This window comes from Dipodomys merriami, unplaced genomic scaffold, assembly GCF_024711535.1.
Source record: "Dipodomys merriami isolate MVZ:Mamm:240054 unplaced genomic scaffold, mDipMer1.0.p SCAF_6, whole genome shotgun sequence".
NCBI lineage: Eukaryota > Metazoa > Chordata > Mammalia > Rodentia > Heteromyidae > Dipodomys > Dipodomys merriami.
The window spans coordinates 71,524,934-71,546,477 of record NW_027206179.1 but is presented as its reverse complement, the minus strand read 5'-3'; the positions used below and the strand labels follow the sequence as shown (position 1 = coordinate 71,546,477).

The following is a 21,544-nucleotide window of genomic DNA, read 5'->3' as shown; positions in this document are numbered from 1 at the left end:
CTCTCTCTCTCTCTCTCTCTCTCTCTCTCTCTCTCTCTCTTTCTCTCTCTGTCATTGGGGCTGAACTCTGGGCCTGGGTGCTGTCTCTCAGCTCTTCAGCTCAAGACTAGCACTCTACCACTTGAACCATAGCTCCACTTCTGGCTTTTTCTGCTTATGTGGTGCTGAGGAATTGAACCCAGGGCCTCATGCATGCAAGGCAAGCACTCGGCCACTGAGCCACCTTCCCAGCTCCAGCAACTTATTTCTAAGCATGGCTTTTACTTAGTCTTCTCACCCTATTGTAATTATTTTATTAGAAAAAAATATATTTTTGTGCCAGTCTTGGGCTTGAACTCAGGGCCTGGGCATTGTTTCTGAGCTTCTTTTGCTCAACGCTAGCACTCTACCATTTGAGCCACAGCTCCACTTCTGGATTTTTTAGTAGTCAATTGGAAGTATGAGTCTCACAGACTTTCCTGCCTGGGCTGGCTTTGAGCTTTATTCCACAGATCTCAACCTCCTGAGTAGCTAGGATTACATATGACTGGATGGAGACATACATACATACAAAAAAAAAAGTATATATATATATATACACACACACACATGTATATATATACACATACATATATATATATTCCTAAGTTAATAATTTATTTCTAAATATATAAAACAATTACAAAATATAATTGTTTTCTTAGAAAAATATTTCATTTTCCCCAGTCATGATGGCTCATGCCTATTATCCAAGCTACTCAGGAGACTGAGATTGAGGATTGTAGTTAAAGCCCGCCCAGGTATAAAAGTCTGTGAAACTCTTTATCTCCAATTAACTAGCAAAAAAGCTTGAAGTGGAGGTGTGGCTCAAGTCCTACAGTTGTCAACCTTGAGTGGAAAAGCCATGTAAGAGTAGGAGACCTAAGTTCAAGCCCCAGAACTGGCATACACATAGAATATTTAATTTTATTTGAGTAGGATATTGATAATCACCATAGAGATGGCTACTTTATATCTAGCTAGGGCAGGACAAAAGAAACATTAGATGTATTTTTTTTCTAATACCATCAGAGATGGTATTAGATCCTTTTAACATCTCCAACTTCATTTACACTTCCAGTTGAGCATGTACTATAAAAATTCAGTATATTTAGATAGGCATATGGAAGATTAATGATTAATGTAGGAGTAAGAGTTAAGTCATTACTTTTAAAATTCCAGTACTGCTGCTTGAACTCAGGGCCTCACATTCTCCCTCAGCTTTTTTTTTTTTTTTTTGCTCATGACTGGTATTCTACCACCTGAGCCACACCTCCACTCTGGCTTTTTGCTGGTTATTTAAAAATAAGAGTCTTCAGATTTGTCTACCTGGGTGGGCATTGAACCTTGATTTTCAGATCTCAGCCTCCTGAGTAGCTAGGATTATAGGTGTGGGCCATGATGCCCCTCTAAATCACCACTTTTGACATCAAGGGGGTCAATCTGTCAATAAAGGAGCCCTGAATTTCAGAGTTAACAATACCAACTATAAAGAAAATGTACGCATAAAAGCCCAGGGGCCATTTAAGAGGCTGCCACTTAAATAGTAAGCTATCATTCTGTTTACAGGTTGGATAAAGGTACTTGCAAGATGATGTCATTTTCATGATAGAATATAATCTACAAAATTGTAACTTATCTTGAACTAGTCAAGAGAACTGAATTCTAAAGACTAGCAAGCCTCTCTGAGGACAGCTGGGACACACAAACCATGTGAATTCTGACAGGCTTATTCATATAGAATAATTGGGAGCTCCTGACCCAAGTGGAGTCAACATATTTTCACAGATTTCTATCCTGTTTTCTACTGGGTCCATTAAAAAGACCAGAGCAGGCCAGGGGACCAAAGAAAGCCACAGGGCTAGGGGCTGGTTACTGCTAGGGACAGGTATGAACCCACCCTCTTCTCTGGGTCCTTTTTCCACATGAAGCAAAAACCTGAAAATCCCTTTGCTTCCATGGCTATTGGGGAAGAGGCAGTAGAATGAGAAAAACCTTCTTTAATACCCGTGACCACTGCTTGAGAGAACAGAAACAAAAGTGGTCTCCCCCATGGGGGACTAGGCTGAACCCTCCTAGGCCCCAGACCCTACATTAGTACAGTGTAGGAAAGGTAGCGAGCTATCTGTTTTCTATACTCTCAACGGACACAAGGCAGAATTTGGCTGCTGCCAAGGGAAGAGAAAGGAGGAGTTTTCTAGGCTGGAAAAATATCAAAATTCCAAATCTGACCTATACTTCCCACTAAATATATTGTTCTTACACTGGGAAATTGGAAAATTCAGCCTAAAGTCAGGGATTATTTGTTGAAGTATATATTTATGTGTATGTGTTTATAGATTATATTTTACTTGAGAATGTTGTATGTTTAATATATAACATTGCTATATTAAATACTACATAATGCATAATGTGCATATATGCTATATATTATATATGTAATGTTCTCAACATTTAGATGATGTTATTAGTCTGCAATTTAATAAAATAGACATTTGTCTTTTCACTCCTTTTGAGAAGAGACATTTCAAAATTACAATAAAATTCAATTAAAAAAACGGGGGTTGAGGGGCAGGGAATGTGGCTTAATGGTAGAGTGCTTGCTTAGCATGCATGAATTCTGGGTTTGATTCCTCAGTATCACATAAACAGAAAAGGCCAGAAGTGGTGTGGTGGCTCAAGAGGTAGAGTGCTAGCCTTGAGCAAAAGAAGCTCAAGGACAGTGCCCAGGCCCTGAGTTCAAGCCCTAGGACTGGCAAAAAAAAAAAAAAAAAGGTGTTGAGGATTTAGCTTGGCTAGGAGCACTTGTCTGGCAAGTACCCTGAGTTTGGTCCTCAGCTCTGCAAAAACAAAAAGTGTTCCCAGTAATCGGAAGTGAACAAATAACAATTTGAATTTATTTAATATAAATGTGATAATAGTGTGTGTGTGTGTGTGTGTGTGTGTGTGTGTGTGTGTGTGTGTAAGTCTTTCAGATTTGCCTGCCTAGGCTAGCTTTAAATTAGGATCCGCAGATCTCCGCCTCATGAGTAGCTAGGGTTACAGGTGGAAGCCACTAGTGCCTGGCCAATCCCAGGTTTTGTACATACACTTTAGCTAGGCACTAATATTATTAACTATTTTCTAGGGAAATATATTAATGCATGTATCAGAAGATGAAAGTGTACCTCAAAGGTTTTCCTTATCACTTCTGGGAAATCTGTTCCTATAATGACAACTGGTCTTCCTTTATACTGTGTAATACCAACCTCATTTCTTCCTTTATTTAGAAAACTAAAATGGATGTAGCTTGGCTTCCCCTACTTACAAGGGAACTTGTAAGCCCCTAATTGTAAATTCTCTCTGTTTCTATATGACTTTCATATCTTCCTATAAGCATGCCTACTACTGGATGAGTGTCCACCCATACCGGAGCATCTTGGTCCATCAGGTAAGCACCATGGCCTTGGCGGATGGCTTCTCGGTATTCTCGCTGGGCTTCTTCCTTTTCTTTGATCTGAAAATGGTTATTAAGATGATTACAAGATGATTAACTTCAGACTTTCGTATAAAAAATGTCATGTGTTTATTGATTTTTAAAATAACTTTTTTTATGTGCCAGTATTGGGGCTTAACTCAAGACCTTACACTCTATTCCTTTAGCTTTTTCTTCTTAAGGCTGGCGCTCTACCACTTTAGCCACACCTCTACTTCTGGCTCTTTGCTGGCTACCTGGAGATAAGAGTCTCACAGACTTTTCTGCCCAGCCTGTGAACCTCAAATCTCAGCTTCATAAGTAGCTAGGATTATAGACATGAGCCATCAGAGGTTGGGCTCTGGAAGCCTCTTGTGAGTTGGTTCCTCATGTGATAGCCACAATAAGTAAGATAATGAAGATCTGGGCAAATGTCAGATACAGAGCAGTCTCAGGCATTTTGTTTGCTTACCTCTCCTACTACGTGCTTGTCATTAATGAATGCCTCAAAGCCACACACAGCTGCTTTGTCATCCAAAGGGAAGATATATTTTGCCTCAATGGGCATTTGGCTTTGATTTGTGTATGTCTGAAAAACAATAACCTGAAGAAAGAAAAAAAAAGCCATACACTTGATTAAACCACACAGAACATTTACAGGGTCATTTACAACTACTGGAAATAATTATGTAAATTGAGTTTATATTCACTGAACTTTTATTATATCTCATCCCTGGCCTTAGGGGTTTTCCTTTTTGCATTAAGGGTCTGAGTGCTGCTCCTTAGCTTTTTTACTCAAGCCTGGTACTCTACCACTTGAGCCACACTTCTGCTTCCAGCTTTTTAGAGGTTAATTGAAGATACTTTCCTACCCAGGCTGACTTTAAACCATGATCCTCAGATCTCAGCCTCCAGAGAAGTTAGGATTACAGGAATGAGACGCCAGAGAGTCCAGAGCACATGATACAATGCCCAGCTATGGAGTTAGGCAGCTCACAGGGCCCTGACTGAGGTAGAGGTCATGGAAGTCCTGGGAATGAGTGAAGAGAAGACTTTTCATGCCAAAGATACTGTGGTTTCCTAAATGGTCTGGACATCCCCAGAATACTGAACTTCTTGCTCTTACGATGGGTCCATGCCCTAATAAACCAATGGCAAACTGAAAATATCCTAAGCACGACATGTGCTCAGTGAAGGAACTGTAGAAATAAAGTTACAGTTAGTGCTCTTCCTTATCTGTGGCTGTGGAGTCCACATGTGTGATTTCAACCAATTGTGGATGGAAAATATTCTGAGAAAATAGTGTCTGTCCAGAGATTTACAGACTAATTTCCCCATGGTTACTATTCATCAAACATTCTAACCTTTAAATTTCATTTAGTTGATGCAACTGTAATTTAATTCTCACTTATGATTTATATCCACCTAGTTAAGATCATAAAATTACAGAGCGCGCACCTGGGCTACAAAGTCTATCACTCTTCCCTTGATGTGAACCTCCTCAAGAGGAACCGGATACCCAGCAATGTCCTGTAGGCCAGCCTTGCCATTGCTGGGATGTTTGCTGTCTGGCAACTGGTAATCTGCATATTACAAATAAAAACATCAGCTTTTAAAACAGTGTTCTATATGATTTTTATCTCGATTCCTTGTCCATCCCTTCATATATTTTAGAAAAATATGAATAAATAGCAGTGGTATTTCTTATTTTGTTTTTCTGATACTGGGTTTGAATTTAGGATCTCAACTTCTTGCTTGGCTTTTTTGCTCAAGGCTGGCATTCTACCATCTGAGCCACAGATCCATTTTTTGATTACTTGGAGATAAGAGTCTTTCAGATTTGTCTGATTGGGCTGGCTTCAAATCAGAATCCTCAGATCTCAGCCTCCTGAGGAGCTAGAATTACAGGTGCAATCTGGCACCTGATGCAAAGGTTTGTTTGCTTGCTTGCTTGTTTTGATATGAGCTCTCACTATGTAGCTCAGGCTGACCTCAAACTCAGAATCCTCCTATCTTAGACTCCCAAGTGCTGGGTATAGATATGTTACCACATCTTGATGACATTTTATGTTTTGGAAGTACCAATTCTGAAAAGAGAGCCCACACAAGGCAAATGGGGGCAATGTTCTCAGAGACACTTTAAACTCTTAGTTCTACTTTTAAACCATTTGTATATATGCAGTGATAAGGATTAAACCCAGGGTCTCACACATGTAAGGCAAATGCTCTACCATTGAGCTATATCCCTAGACTTTTGCCTTTGAAAATCAGAGGCTTAGAGGGACCATCTTGTGTGTGTGTGTGTGTGTGTGTGTGTGTGTGTGTGTGTGTGTGTGCGCGCGCGCACACATATGTGTACCAGTACTAGGCTTGAACTCAGGCCTTTTTTTTTTTTTTTGGTTGTGAGACCTGAACTCTAAGGCCTGGGTGCTGTCCCTCAGCTCTTCAGCTCAAGGCTAGCGCTCTATCACTCAAGCCGCAGCACCACTTCTGGCCTTTTCTGCTTATGTGGTGCTGAGGAATTGAACCAGTGCCTCATGCATGCAAGGCAAGCACTCTATCACTGAGCCACCTTCCCAGCCCCTACTCAGGCCCTTTCACTTGGCATCTTTGCTTACAGCTGGTGCTTTACCAGTTGTGCCACAGCTCTACTTCTGTTTTTTTCCTGGTTAACTGGGGATAAAAGCACACAGACTTTCCTGCCCAGGTTGACTTTGAACTATAATACTCAAATCTCAACTTTCTGAATAGCTAGGATTATAGGTGTGACCCACTCCTGCCTAGTTTAAAATAGTTTTTTTTTTTTTTTTTTTTTGTCGATTGTGGGGCCTGAACTCTGGGTCTGGGAGCTGTCCCTTGGCTCTTCAGTTCAAGGCTAGCACTCTACCATTTGGGCCACAGTGCCACCTCCAGTTTTCTGGTGGTTTATTGGAGATAAGAACAGGTGTTGTTCTTATTCCCATTTGAGAGAAATGGAGTACAGACAGATTATGTGATTTGTCCAAGGACTGCATAGCCTACTAAGAGTTCGCATGCAAAGCCAAGCTTCCTGAGTCTAAAGCTACCTACACCTATTATATTATGATATCTTAAAATGATTCTATGGACTGGGTTTGACCCCAAAAGGTTCATGTGTTAGAAGCTGACTCCACAGAATGATGATGGTTAGACCTTTAAGATGTAGGACCTGTTCACCAGCCCTGCCTTTCTCTGGTTTTTGTCTCCTGGTGTGATCTTTCCCTCTATTATCCATTCCTGCTATGATTCCATCTTCCAGGAGGTCATCATCAGAGCATAATTGATGCTACTTTCTTAGCCCTTTAACCTCCAAAATTGTGAGCTAAAGAAACTTCTTTCGCTGGGTGCCAGTGGCTTATACCTGTAATTCTAGGTACTCAGGAGGCTGAGATCCAAGCATCATGACAGTTTGAAGCCAGCTCTGGCAGAAGAGTCTGTAAGACTGTTATCTCCAATTAACCATAAAAAGCCAGAAGTGAAGCTGTGGTTCAAGTGGTAGAGCACTAGTGTTGAGCACCCAAGCCTAGAGTTCAAGCCCCAGGACCAGCAGCAAAAAAAAAAAGCCTTTAAAAAAAATTTCCCCTCCCGGGGCTGGAAAGGTGGCTCAGTGGTAGAGCGCTTGCCTTGCATGCATGAGGCCCTGGGTTCGATTCCTCAGCACCACATAAGTAAAAAGAAAAAAGCCGGAAGTTGGCGCTGTGGCTCAAGTGGTAGAGTGCTAGCCTTGAGCTGAAGAGCTGAGGGACAGCGCCAGAGTTCAGGCCCCACAACTGGACCCCCCCAAAAAAAAATTTCCCCTCCCATCCCTACATACAACTTACACAGTTCATTTTTAACATACTGTATACTGAAAACAACTGCATTTGCTCACCCTTTCCTCCATTCCTGTGCCTCTTCTTCCCTCCCACCCCCAAAAATGTTTCCACTTGTTGGCTTTTTTTTTTGATAAACCATACTTTAGTAGCTCAGAGGACTTACCCCTATAGATGCCTCCCATAAGTATACTGTCCTTTAGTCAGTTTGTGTGTACATGTATTGCCTGCATATTTTATGTGTATTTTAGATCTAGTTCCCACATATGAGAGAAAACACCCACTGTTTGTCTCTCTGAGCCTGGCTTACCTCACATAACATGATTTGTACTAGGTCTATCCATTTCCTTGCAAATGATGAAACATTTTATATATATATTAGGTAAGTAAAATTCCACTGTATACATGTACCAAGTTTTCTTGATCCATTCAATCTGTTGAAGGGTTTCTGGGCTGTTTCCATAACATGGCTATATTAACAATAAACATGGATGTGCAAGTGTCTTCATTCTGACTTGTAATGATCTGAGTAGATGTCCAAAAGTGAAACTTCTTTTCTTTATAACATATCTAGATCCAGGTATTTTGTTTTCAGTAACAAATAATGGATCAATACAATAGATTTTAGTATTGGCTATGCCTGAAGAGTAAGCTTCTCATAGGCATGCAAATGTGCAAATGACATGACATAGAATTTTTACCAAATATCTTTTTTTTTTTTTTTTTTTTTTTTTTGCCAGTAGTGGGGCTTGAACCCAGAGCTTGGGCACTGTCCCTGAGCTTCTTTCACTCAAGGCTAGAACCACAGTGCCACCTCTGGCTTTTTTTATGTGGTACTGAGGAATCGAACCCAGGGCTTCATGCATGCTAGGCAAGCACTCTACCACTAAGCCACATTCCCAACGTATCTTTTGTGTGTACAAAATAAAGAAAATGAAATATTTATATATAAGGTCCAAGATATTACCAAATGTGAATATAAATTCCACTAAAAATATATGTTACAGTTCTATAAACATTGCCACATAAAATCATCAACAAAATTCTTACCTTCAACATCTGAAAAAATTAAAACCTCAGGTTTAATTTTCTCTAAGTTTGCAACAGTATGTGGATGAAAGTCTTTTATTTGGTCCCCGGGCATGCAAAATTTAATAAGATATTTCATTTTAATCTGGTTGGTTTTGTATACAACAAATTCATCATCCTAGAACACACAGAAATTGATAGGTGGTAAAAGAATAGCGACAACAATAAGAACAACAGGTCTTTATGGGTAGTGTTCTCACAGAAACACTTGCATACATGATATCAAATGAAGGCTGAAGAAATACACTCATTATTATTGTGTACCAGTACTGATGCTTAAATGCAGGGCTTCACGCTCTTGTTTGGCTTTTTTGTTCAAAGCAAAAAAAAAAAAAAAAAAAAAAGTGGCCGGGTGCTGGTGGCTCACGCCTGTAATCCTAGCTACTCAGGAGGCTGAGATCTGAGGATCGCGGTTCAAAGCCAGCCCGGGCAGGAGAGACTGTGAGACTGCTATCTCCAATAAACCACCACAAAACCAGAAATGGCGCTGTAGCTCAAGTGGTAGAGCGCTTGCCTTGAGCTGAAGAGCTGAGGGACAGCGCCCAGGCCCAGAGTTCAAGCCCCACGGCCGACCAAAAAAAAAAAAAAAAGTGGAGCCATATTTTGACTTTCAGATTTTTAATTTGGAATAAGAATCTCTCAAATTTGTCTGTCTAAAGCTGGCTTTGAACCCCAATCTCCAGATTTTAGCCTCTTGAGTGGATAGGATTAACAGTCATGAGCCACCAGTACCCTGGTAGGAAAACAGTTTTTAAATGAAAGCAGATTTAATAAAAACAGAAGCAAAGATTGAGTCTGTTCTTTGGGCACTCAAGCCCCTTCTTGCCTGTTTTGGCAGGTTTTTTTTGTTTTATTTTGTTTTGTTTTGTTTTGTTTTTGTCAGTCTGGGACTTAAACTCAGGGTCTGGGCCCTGTCCCTGAGCTTCTTTTGGCTCAAGGCTAACATTCTAACACTTGAGCCAGAGGTCTACTTTGGGCTTTTGGGGGGCAGTTTTATTGGAGATAAGAATCTCAGGGATGGGCTGGGAAGGTGGCTCAGTGGTAGAGTGCTTGCCTTGCATGCATGAAGCCCTGGGTTCGATTCCTCAGCACCACATAAGCAGAAGAAAAAAAAAGCCGGAAGTGGCACTGTGGCTCAAGTGGTAGAGCGCTAGCCTTGAGCTGAAGAGCTGATGGACAATGCCCAGACCCAGAGTTCAGGCCCCACGATCAGACCAAAAAACAAATAAAAGAATCTCAGGGACTTTCTTGCTGAGCTGGCTTTGAATCACAATCCTCAAATCTCAGCCTCCTGAGTAGTTAGGATTATAGAAGTATAGACGTGAGCCACCAGTACCCAGTCCTATCTGTTTAGTTAGTTTGTTTTTAAATATTAAAAATACCTCAAAGTCTGTGGGAACAGAGGCAGTTTTTGACACTCCATGCACACTGTCATAGCCTGGTGGTGCTTCAGTTAAGGAAAAGTTCTTCATGAGTAAGTCCACACACTTTCCGAGGGCTACATCACAGATGAGCAGGAATCTGGAGCCATCTGTATTTCCTGGGTGTGAATATTTACTGCTTGTGCTGTACATGTATGGAAATAAGTACATTTATGTTATTTATAGCTACATCCAACGTCACTGCATAAATAGCAAACACAGGCCAAGACTCCCTAATCCTAAAATATGGACCCAAAATTTGAAATGCTCCCAAATTCAAAACTTTTTGAGCACTGATATGTCACAAATGAAAAATTCCACGTCTGATCTCATGTGATGAAACACAGTCAAGATATAAGTGTAGGGGGGGAGGGGGGAGGCTGGGAAGGGAGGTGAAGGGTAAACAAAGGAGGAGGCTGCAATGCTTGGTAAGAAATGTATGCATTATCCTGCCAATGTAATTGTAACCCCTCTGTACAGTATGTTCTCAAATAAAATAAAATAAAATTAAAAAAAAAGAGAACATTTCAAGCTTTAAAAAAATACAAAAAAAAAAAGATATAAGTGCACTTCTCTGGGTATAGATTACAGCAATAGTTTACACCTGTAATCCTGGCCACTCAGTAGGCTGAGATCTGAGGATTATGGTTCAAAGGTAGCTGGGGTAAGAAGGTCTATGAGACTCTTTTCTCCAGTTAACCACCAAAAGCCAGAATTGGAGCTGCAGCACAAATGATAGAGTACTAGCCTTAAGCAACAAAATCTCAGGGACAGAGCCCAGGTAAAACCAAAACAAAAAACAAACACATACACAAAAAAACCCTTGGACAGCATGGGGCCTACTTGTCATCCCAATTATGCAGAAAGTATATGTACTGCAACCCCTCTGTACATCATCTTTATAATAACAATAAAAAATAAAATAAATTGTACAGCAAAGAAAGACATTGTATTCTTATTCTTGAAATCCAAATAAGTAATAAACATTTCAAATGCTGCCCAATGGAGAAACTGATTCAGTTTCCTTCTTTGGGAATCTGCACATTCAATAAGGTGAATCTAGCTGTGAGGAGGACAGGCCAGGATATGCTTTTGGAGGCAACAGTTTTGAGACACACTTCTGTATTAAAAACAAACATACAAACAAACAAAAACTATCAAGCCCAAAACAGCAGTGTTGCTGGAGGAGCCCATATTCATTTCACTCTATGGGAGATGAACTTTTTGTTTTTAAAGAAGCTGAGAACTTTTTACTTGTGGTGCTGGGGATGTAATCTAGGGTGTTGCAAATGCTAGACAAGTGCTGTACTACTAAGCTGCATCCCTAGCTCTGAGACTTGCCCTAAAAAAACACACAAAAAAAACAAAAACAAATATCAACTGGCAGGTGCTGGTGACTCACATCTGTACTGCTAGTTACTCTGAAGGCTGAGATCTGAAGATCCAGATTCAAAACTAACCTGGGCAGGAAAGTCCATGAGACTCTTATTTCCAATTAACAAGCAAGTGCCAGAAGTAGAGGAGGCTCAAGTGGTAGAGTGCCAGCCTTGAGCAAGAAAGCCAAAGGTGAGCACAAAATCTTGAATTCAAGCCCTGGTAGTAGTTAAAAATAATATTTTTTTTTTTGGCAAAAAATCTTTTGGTAGGGGCTGGGAAGGTGGCTCAGTGGTAGAGCGCTTGCCTTGCATGCTAGAGGCCCTGGGTTCGATTCCTCAGTACCACATAAGCAAAAAGAAAAAAGCCGGAAGTGGCGCTGTGGCTCAAGTGGTAGAATGCTAGTCTTGAGCTGAAGAGCTGAGGGACAGTGCCCAGGCCGAGTTCAGGCCCCACGACCGACAAAAAAAAAAAAAAAAATCTTTTGGTAAAATTTTGATCATAGAAATGTTTACAATAGGGCTGGGAAGGTGGCTCAGTGGTAGAGCGCTTGCCTTGCATGCATGAGGCCCTGGGTTCGATTCCTCAGCACCACATAAACAAGAAGAAAAAAGCCGGAAGTGGTGCTGAGGGACAGCACCTAGGTCCAGAGTTCAGGCCCCACGACCGGACCAAAAAAAAAAAAAAAGAAATGTTTACAATAAAAAACAAAATCTTTGTCACAATGACCCAGGTTTAACAAACCACAGTATGTGTGTGTGTATGTTTGTGCATGATGCTAGGGCTTGAAGTTAGGGCCTGGGGCTATCCTTTAGATTTTTTCACTCAGGGCTTTTGCTCTGCAACTTGAGTCACACCTCCATTTCCAGCTTTCTAGTGATTAACTGGAGATCAGAGCCACATGGACATTCCTAACAAGTCTGGCTTTGAACCACAATCCTCAGATCTCAGCCTTCTGAGTAGCTAGGATTACAGGTGTGAGTACTAACACAATGTTATTCTTTTGTGCTGTATATATTTAAATAAAAACAAGCCAACAAACTTCTTATAGCATCTGCCTAGTTCAAGAACAAGAGGAGGTCTGGGCTGCAGATGTGATGGCAGAGGCCTAGAGAAGGCTGACTAAAAAGGCCTAGGCCCCCTGGTACCGAGTTTTAGCTACATAGACTCAGGCAAAGTTCCTGGCTTTCCTTAGTGTCCCTGTCTGTGGTATCTAACTAATAATGATTTACCTTTGAGTGTTCTGGAGCTTCAGTAAGAGAAACACACACAGACTCAAGTGAATAAAGTCACGGAGATGATTTCAAACAGTTTCTCCAAACATTTACTATAAAAGACAAGCTTCTACAGTACTCTGCTTCTGTGGGTGAAAGACTCCTTCAGCAAGGATCATGAGGGGGAAACCCCGGAAAGTGCTCAGTAGTGAGTGCTGGTGACTTAGGGTGGAGTGTACTGACCTGAGTGAATTACTGAAATAAATTCCACTCCCCAGATTTCCAATGTCTGTTCTTTGCACGCCATGATCTTCAACTACTTTGGGTAAAAGCAACCCGCTGAAAAGAAAAGAGCATTACAATGACTTACTAGATAAAGTATTTATTAGAGCCTTGAAATCCTAGCAGAAATGGGTACTAATAAGCAAAGTGTAGTTGGCCTCTATTTGTGGGTTCCACATTCTTATATTCAACGAACCACAGATTGAACATATTTGGCAAAAAAATTCTGTCTGTACTGAACATGGCCAGATTATTTTTTGTTATCATTTTCTCTAAACAACCCAGCACAGCAATTAGTTCCCATTGTGTGAGATATTACAAAGTTATCTAGAAGGCAGGCATCAGTGGCTCATACCTGTAACCCTAGCTATTTAGGAGGTTGAGATTTGTGAATGGAGGTTCAAAGCCATTGTGGGGCAGACAAATCTGTGAGATTCTTTTGTTTGTTTGTTTTTTTTTGGTCATGGGGCTTGAACTCTGGGCTTGGGCGCTATCCCTCAGCTCTTCAACTCAAGGTGAGCGCTCTACCACTTGAGCCACAGCTCCACAAAGCCACTTCCAGTTTTCTGGTGGTTTATTAGAGATGAGACCGGGAGTCAGTGGCTCATGCCTGTAATCCTAGCTACTCAGGAGACTGAGATCTAAGGAGACTGGGCAGGAAAGTCTGTGAGACTCATCTCCAATTAACCATCAGAAAACTCGAAGTAGGGGCTGGGAAGGTGGCTCAGTGGTAGAGCGCTTGCCTTGCATGCATGAGGCCCTGGGTTCGATTCCTCAGCACCACATAAGAAAAAAGAAAAAAAGCCAGAAGTGGCGCTGTGGCTCAAGTGGTAGAGCTAGCCTTGAGCTGAAGAGCTGAGGGACAGTGCCCAGGCCCAGAGTTGAGGCCCCACGACTGGACCCTTCCCCCACCCCCAATAAAAAAGAAAACTGGAAATAGTGCTGTGGCTTAAGTGGTAGGGTGCTTGCCTTGGGCTGAAGAGCTGAGGGATAGTGCCCAGGCCCAGATTTCAAGACCCACGACCCACAAAAAAAAAAAAAAAGTCTTATGGACTTTCCTGCCCTGGCTGGCTTTGAACTGCGATCCTCAGATCTCAGCCTCCTGAGTAGCTAGGATTACAAGCATGAGCCACTGGTGCCAAATTAACCAGAAGAAAGCCAGAAGTGGAGGTATGGCTCAAGTGGTAGAACACCAGCCTTGAGTAAGAGCCAGGCAAGACTTCCAGGCCATGAGTTCAAGTGCCAGTATAGGCACAAAACAAACAAAAACAAGTTATCTACTAAAGACATATAGACTTCTCAGAAGAATGGCCAATAGATACATGAAGAAATGTTCAATATCACTGGCCATGAAAGAAATGCAAATCAAAATAACATTGAAATTCCACGTCACCCCAATTAAATGGTCATTATCAAGAAAACTAACAATCACAAATACTGGCAGAGATGTGGCCAAAAGGGAACTCTACTACACTGTTGGTGAAAGGTAAACTTGTTCAATCATACTGGAAAGCAGTATAGAGTTTCTTCAAAAGATTAAACATAGAGCTTCCTTAGGACCCAGCAATTCCATTCCTGTGCATATACACAATAGAACACAAGCAATGCCACACTAAGGATACCAGCACAATCATGTTTATTGCAGCATTGTTTAACATAGCCAAGATGTGGAATCAACCCAGAGGCCCCTCAGTGGATGAATGGGTCAAGAAAATGAAACTCTATGTTTCCATCAGAAAGAATGATAGTGTACCATTCATAAGGAAATGGAAAGAATTGTAAAAAAACTACATTAAGTGAATTAAGCCAGACCCAGAGAAGCATAGATTGCATGGTTTTCCTCATCTGTGGTAACTAGAATGTGCCTATAAGTCTACAAATGAATACGCTGGATGGTTAAAGACACACACACACACACACACACACACACACACACCCCCAAACACACACACACACACACACACACACACACACACACACACACACACACACACACACACACACAAATACTGCAGGACATGGTAAACTCTACAGGTCTCTAGGCATTCATATTTTTCCAACTGGTTTCCTATTTATCCCTATAGGTGATACTAAAGCACTTTGTACCACAGACATAAAAGCTATTTTAAAAAAAAATCACATTCTTCAGCTTCTAAGTTTTTCTGCTTATTTGTTGCTTAAATTTTCGGTGGCATTGAGGTTTGAACTCAGGTCCTTGCACTCTCGCTTGGATTTTTCACTTAAGGCTGTTGCTCTACCACTTGAGCCACAGTTCCACTTCTATCTTTTTGATCATTAATCAGAGATAAAAAGTCTCACAGACTTTCCTGGTCTTGATGGCTTGAAACCATGATCCTCAGATCTTAGCCTCCTGAGTAGCTAGGATTACAGGTGTGAACTACCAAGCACTTAGCTCTAGACCATTCTTCTCAAGTTTTGTTCTATCCAAGACCAGATCTACATGGAAGGGTCATGAAATATGGAATCACTTTCTTCATATGACAAGGCCATTCTTCTAAGAACAATTCATACCTAGAAAACACACTTTAAAATATATAATTTAAATTATGAACTAAATTTAATCATGAACTGTGCACTTTTCTTTAGGATAATACAAGCTAGTGTTTGTTGTTTACTTTGATGTTGCAGGGATTAGAGTTTTCTGTAGTTCAAAAAAAAGAGTGGAAAAGAAAGTAAAAATTTTTACATTTTTTAAGTTGGAAAATTCTGGAAAATGGATGGCATAGCCTTACCGGGACAAAATTCCAACGAAGTTTTGTACAGGAGATCCATGCAACAGGGGTTTCACATTGCCAAGTTTGCTCAAAAACTCTGTGGCTTCATTCACCCTGCCAACTCTGAATATCTGCAAGATTTCTCCAAGGCTTTCACTGCAAGAATGAAAAAGATAAATCTAAGATTATATAATTGGAAGCAAAAGAAAATATAATTATTCATAGAAGAATTCCCAAAACAACTCAAATGTCCATCGTTAGGCAGAAACTTTTTGAAAAGAGTCCCAGGGGCACTGCAGATGGAGAGAGACTTGACAAATGGTATTATATCAAACTAAAATATTTCTACATGGCAAAGGACATAGTTACTAAATTAGAAAGATAGACAATCAATTGGGAAAAGATCTTTGTCAGCAATAGATCTTTATCAGGCCCACAATAGATGAGTGGATCAAAAAATGTGGTACCTTTATGCAATGGAATTTTAGCAAGAATAAAATAATGTCATTTGCAGGGAAATGGATGGACCTAGAACAAATCATGTTAAGTAAGGTAAGCCAAGATCAGAGAAATAAATGGCATATATTCTCTCTGATACTTAGAACTTAGTTCTAAAATGCATTGGAATATGACAAATTACACAGGAGTCTATATTCTCATATATAGGGAGAACAAAACAGGATAGTCTTAGGAGAGAATCACAAAGGTACAATTCCTAAGCAGCTCTCCATATTTATATAAAATAATATACATACTGAAATGAGCTCCAAAGATATGTAAACAAAAGATTTTTTAAAATTTGTTTTTTCTTTTTCTGATGATTCTGTATTCTTTAGTCATAGATGGTGTTTTCATGTGTATATCTGCTGAAGGGTGGCGGGGAGGGCACAGAATCTGAGGAAAAAGGTGAAAAAGTACAGCAGTGGAGCTCACTGCACATTAATGAAAGTGAAGTATACAACTGGTAGGTGGAGATGGGAGGGAAGGAATGGGAGAGAAAAAGGGAACAGATGACACTGTATGAAAGGAATGTACTCAGTACCTGACACATGTAAATATAAACCTTTTGTATATCACCTCTATAATAACAATAAAGTAAATTTTTTTAAAAAAATGCTGGGGGTATGTGTCAAGTGGTGGAGTGTCTAGTAAGCACACAAACACCTTAGTTCCAACCCAGTACTACAAAAAATACAAGAATGAAAACAATCCCATTCTTCCATAATAGATAAAGACATAATGTGAAGTGTTTTTGCTGAAAAACAAGGATTATTGTAAGGATTCATTGTAATGCTAGCCAGAAAAAAAAGAATGGGCTGGTTTTAGAATCAAATTCCCATAATTACCACCAAGGCTAGGTAGTAGCTGGAAAACGTGATTTTTTTTCTTGGTCATGGGTCTTGAACTCTGGGCCTGGGTGCTGTCAGCTCAAGGTTAGCACTCTACCACTTGAGCCACAGCACCACGTCCAGTTTTCTGGTGGTTAATGGGAGATAAGAGTCTCATAAATGTTCCTGCCTGGGCTGGCTTTGAACTGTGATCCTCAGATCTCAGTATCCTCAGTAGCTAGGATTATAGGCATGAGCCACTGGTGCCTGGCAATATATATATATATATCACGAAGCTTTATGCATGGAATACCCCCAATCTTGTCAATGACACAATATATGAAAATATAAGAAAAAAGTTCCATTCATTCATATACGAATAAACTGTCTTTTTTATATAATATACCACTTAATATGTATGCATTCATAAAATATATTATATATAATGAAACTGCATATATATGAAAACAAACTAAATGAGTCCATTTATTCATGCATTCTTTCAATAAACGTAATTTGTGGGGAATATTCTTCTAGGCATTGGAAACAGATTATGGCTTCATGGACCTTACATTAAAAAAAGAGAGACATAAATTAGTAAGCCATGGCTCTTGCTGTAATTCTAGCATCTCAGGAGATGAAACAGGGAAATTGTGGTTTGAGGTCAGCATAGCCAGAATTCTCAACACATCCTCATCTTGATTTAAAAAGCTGGACATGTACAAAGGAAATGAAAATCAAAACAACTCTGAGAATATATCTCATCTCAGTTAGATTGGCCAACATTTTTGAATTTGAACAAATGTTGGTGGGAATGTGGGGAAAAAGGTACTCTGTCAACGTCTAGTGCATTGGGGTCCCTGGGTAAGGGTCACGAAATCACCAGGACACAGGGGATGCAGCGTGCAAACAGCAATTGCCACTGCATGCTGTGCTTTATTGTTAGTGGTATTTAAAGACAAGCAAGCATAATCTTTGCCAAGATTTGGTCAGAAGACATTCACACAAAAATTTCAACAGATACATTTTTACTTGACCGATGAGACAATGTCTAGGTATATTATTATCTAAACTATTTTATTTTTTTTATGAGGCATATAGAGTTTTTTTTAGTAGCAGCTTAAAATATTTTCAAAGGAAAATCACAAAAAGGTTAGCCTTCTATTGGGGATTATTCACTGAGAAGGAATACAGAAGAACTTCCTAAAAGAATAGAAATTTTTTATCCAGACAGGAATGTGTAGATTATGGAAATAATCCATATAAAGTTACCAAAGTAGCTGATGCAGTTATACACATTACTCTTACATTTTTAATTGACAGGCACCACTTGTTTGAGATACGTAATGAAAAGTTCCGACTGTATAATATCTAAACTATTTTAGAGCAAGCTCAAACCACTTCTCCAATCTCAGGAAAATGCTTGACCAGTTGTTCATCTATGTTTAAGCAAGCAGAAGAGCTACTTCCTCAGCTCTCAGGAGTCTGTGACATGTGTTTTGAGATAGGGAGAGAGAACATTTTCCCTCTCTAGCCCGGAGTTCCAAGAGCTTTCCTAATCCCAAACACAGCCCTCAGATAATCCTGAGGCTGGAGCCTGCATCATTCTGCCGCCTCCACATAGACCCTGAGTCTTCACAGTACCCTACTGCACTGCTGGTGGGAATGCAAACTAGTGCAACCACTCTGAATAGCAGTCTAGAGGTTCTTCAAAAAACAAACTACACATAGACCTTCCCTACAACCCAGCCATACCACTCCTGGACATCTACACTGAACATCATGAGCCAGGATATGATAAAGACACCTACACATGCTTGTTCACTGCTATACTATTCACAATAGACAAAATATGGAAACAACCCAGATGCCCCACAATAGATGAGTGGATCCAAAAAATGTGGTACCTATACGCAGTGGAATTTTACACAGCCATTAGAAAGAGTAAAATAATGTAATTTGCAGGGAAATGGATGGAACTGGAACAAATCATGCTGTGAGGTAAGCCAAGTTCAGAGAGACAAAAGCGCATGTTCTCTCTGATATGCAGAAACTGGATCTAAAAGACACTGGAATATGATAAATTATACAGGATTCTAGATATGCATACACCATGAGGTCACAAGAGGATATTCTTAGGAGAGAAACACAAAGGCACAATGCCTAAGCACCTCATCATACTTATATAAAATAATACACATACTGAAATGAACTCCAAGATATGGAAACAGGAGACCTCTCTTTTTAATATTTTTAGTTTTTCTTTTCCTTATGTATGGTATATTCAAGTGTATATCTTTGGAAGAGTTGGGAGGAAGGTATAGAACTTGAGGAAAAAAGGGTGAAAAAGTGCAGCAGTAAAACTCATGTGACACTAGTGAAAGTGAACTATACAACTTGTGGGTGCAGACAGGAGGGAGGGACTGGGAGAGAATGAGGGCCAGAAGACACCAGGTGAAAGAAAATGTACTCATTACCTGACTCATAATTGTAATCCTTCTGTATATCACTTCTATAATAATAAAGTAAATTAATAAAAAAGGGGGCATGATATTTAACTGTTATCCCAGCTACATCAGGCATTGTTAATGGGAGGATCATGGTCCAGGTAAGCCTGGACAAAAATCCTAGGTACTATCTCAAAAAAAAATCAGGTGGCATGACTCAAGCATTTTCTAGGCAGATTCCAGAAAATACAAAACTTTGAACTCAACCCCCAGTACCTCATCAATAAATAAGTCACCAAATACATTATTTTCTGTACTAAGAAACATAATGAGGTTCAGAGTAATGGTGGTTAGGACATACATTCTTTGGCAGCGAGGGCTGGTGGCTCACACCTGTAATCCTAGCTGTTCAGGAGGCTGAGATCTGAGGATCACAGTTTAAAGTCAGTCTGGCCAGATAAATATGAGAGTTTTATTTTTTTCTTTTGCCAGACCTGAGACTTGAACTCAAGGGCTGGCCACTGTCCCTGAGATTCTTTTGCTCAAGGCTAGCACTCTACCACTTGAGCCACAGTGCCACTTCTAGCTTTTTCTGTTTATGTGGTACTGAGGAATTGAACCCAGGGCTTCATACATGCTAGGCAAGCACTCTACCACTAAGCCATATTCCCAGCCCTCTGAGAGAGTCTTATCTCCAATTAACTAGCAAAAAAAGCTGGAAGTAGAGCTGTGGTTCAAGTGGTAAAACACCAGCCTCAAGAGAAAATGCTAAGAGACAGGGTCCTGAGTTCAAGCCTCATTATTGGCACACATGAAAGAAAAGGGAAGGAAGGGAGGGAAGGAGGAAGGAAGAGAGGAAGAAAGAAAAAAAAGAAGGAAGAAAAAAAGGAGAAAGGAAGAAAAAAAGAAAGAAAGGTAGGCATGAAAGAAAATTCTTTTTTGTTGTTGTTGGTTTTTTTTTTTTTTTTGGGTCCGGTCGTGGGGCCTGAACTCTGGGCCTGGGCACTGTCCCTCAGCTCTTCAGCTCAAGGCTAGCGCTCTACCACTTGAGCCACAGCGCCACTTCTGGCTTTTTTCTTTTTTCTTATGTGGTGCTGAGGAATCGAACCCAGGGCCTCATGCATGAAAGGCAAGCGCTCTACCACTGAGCCACCTTCCCAGCCCGAAAGAAAATTCTTTGACGTTGGATGCTATCAGCATGTCCATAATCATACCTATTCATGAGGCTGAGATATGAATATCACAATTCAAAGCCAGCCTGGGCAGGAAAGCCTATGAGACTGGTTATCTTCAATTAACCAGCAAAAAGCTAGAGATGGAGCTGTGGTCAAGTGATAGAGAGGAGCCTCAAAGGAATAAGCCAACCAGCAAGAGTTCAAGGCCCTGTGTTAAATCCCTGTGCGCGCGCGCGCGCGCACACACACACACACACACACACACACACTCACACACACACACACACACAATCACATAAAATTAACCACTCTCAGTGTACAACTTAGTAGTGTTCAATACATCCAAAATGTTCCACAACCACCACCTCTGTGTAGTCCCAAACCATTTCATTACTCCAAAAGAAGCTCCATACCCACCTAGTGGTCATCTCCATTCCCCAGAACACCAGAAAATTTGCTTCTGTTTCCACAGATTAATTTATTCCTGATATTTCATAAAAATGGGAACATACAGTTGGGCACCAATGGCTCAGGCCTCTAATCCTAGCTGCAAGCTCTAGTACAAACCCCAGTAGTGTCACAACAAACAAACAACAGCAACAACAACTAGGAATGGAATTGCTGGTTACACAGTAATTCTGTTTAATTTACAACACTCACCAAACATGGCTGCTCCATTTTCATAGCCAACTGGGTGAGGGCTTCAATGTCCCCACATCTTTACCAACACTTACAATTTTCCAGTGAAAAATTACAACCATCTTAGTTTATACAAAGTGGAATTGAGAATAGATTTATTATTTTACATATGTAAATGTATTTATTTATTTTTAATTTTTTGCTGGTAGTGGAGCTTGAACTTAGGGCCTAGGTGTTGTCCCTGAGCTTTTCCATTCAAGGTTTAGTGCTCCACCACTTTGAGCCACAATGCTACTTCTGGTTTTCTGGTGGTTAATTGGAGATGACTCTCACGAACTTTCCTGCCAGGCTGGCTTTGAACTGTGATCCTCAGCTTTCTGAGTAGGTAGGATTAGAGGCATGAGTCACCAGTACCCAGCTTTATTTACTTATTGGTTCTGAGGTTTGAGCTCAGGGCCTTGCACTTGCTAGGAAGGTGCACTACCATTTGAGTATGGTCCAGCTCCATTCATTTAATTTTTCAGATAATGATGTTCAG

General features: G+C 40.4%; 1 protein-coding gene across 1 annotated transcript in view; it reads right to left on the bottom strand.

The window, feature by feature from the left end:
- Parp4 (poly(ADP-ribose) polymerase family member 4) overlaps window positions 1-21,544 on the bottom strand; it is a 106,393-nt gene that overhangs the window by 52,798 nt on the left and 32,051 nt on the right. Inside the window, exons 11-17 of the mRNA XM_070003142.1 lie at window positions 15,436-15,573; window positions 12,644-12,739; window positions 9,774-9,957; window positions 8,353-8,509; window positions 4,931-5,055; window positions 3,945-4,076; window positions 3,428-3,514 (exon numbers count right to left, since the gene is read on the bottom strand). Of these exons, the coding sequence (XP_069859243.1) occupies window positions 3,428-3,514; window positions 3,945-4,076; window positions 4,931-5,055; window positions 8,353-8,509; window positions 9,774-9,957; window positions 12,644-12,739; window positions 15,436-15,573 (919 nt within the window). The remainder of the gene's footprint in view (window positions 1-3,427; window positions 3,515-3,944; window positions 4,077-4,930; window positions 5,056-8,352; window positions 8,510-9,773; window positions 9,958-12,643; window positions 12,740-15,435; window positions 15,574-21,544) is intronic.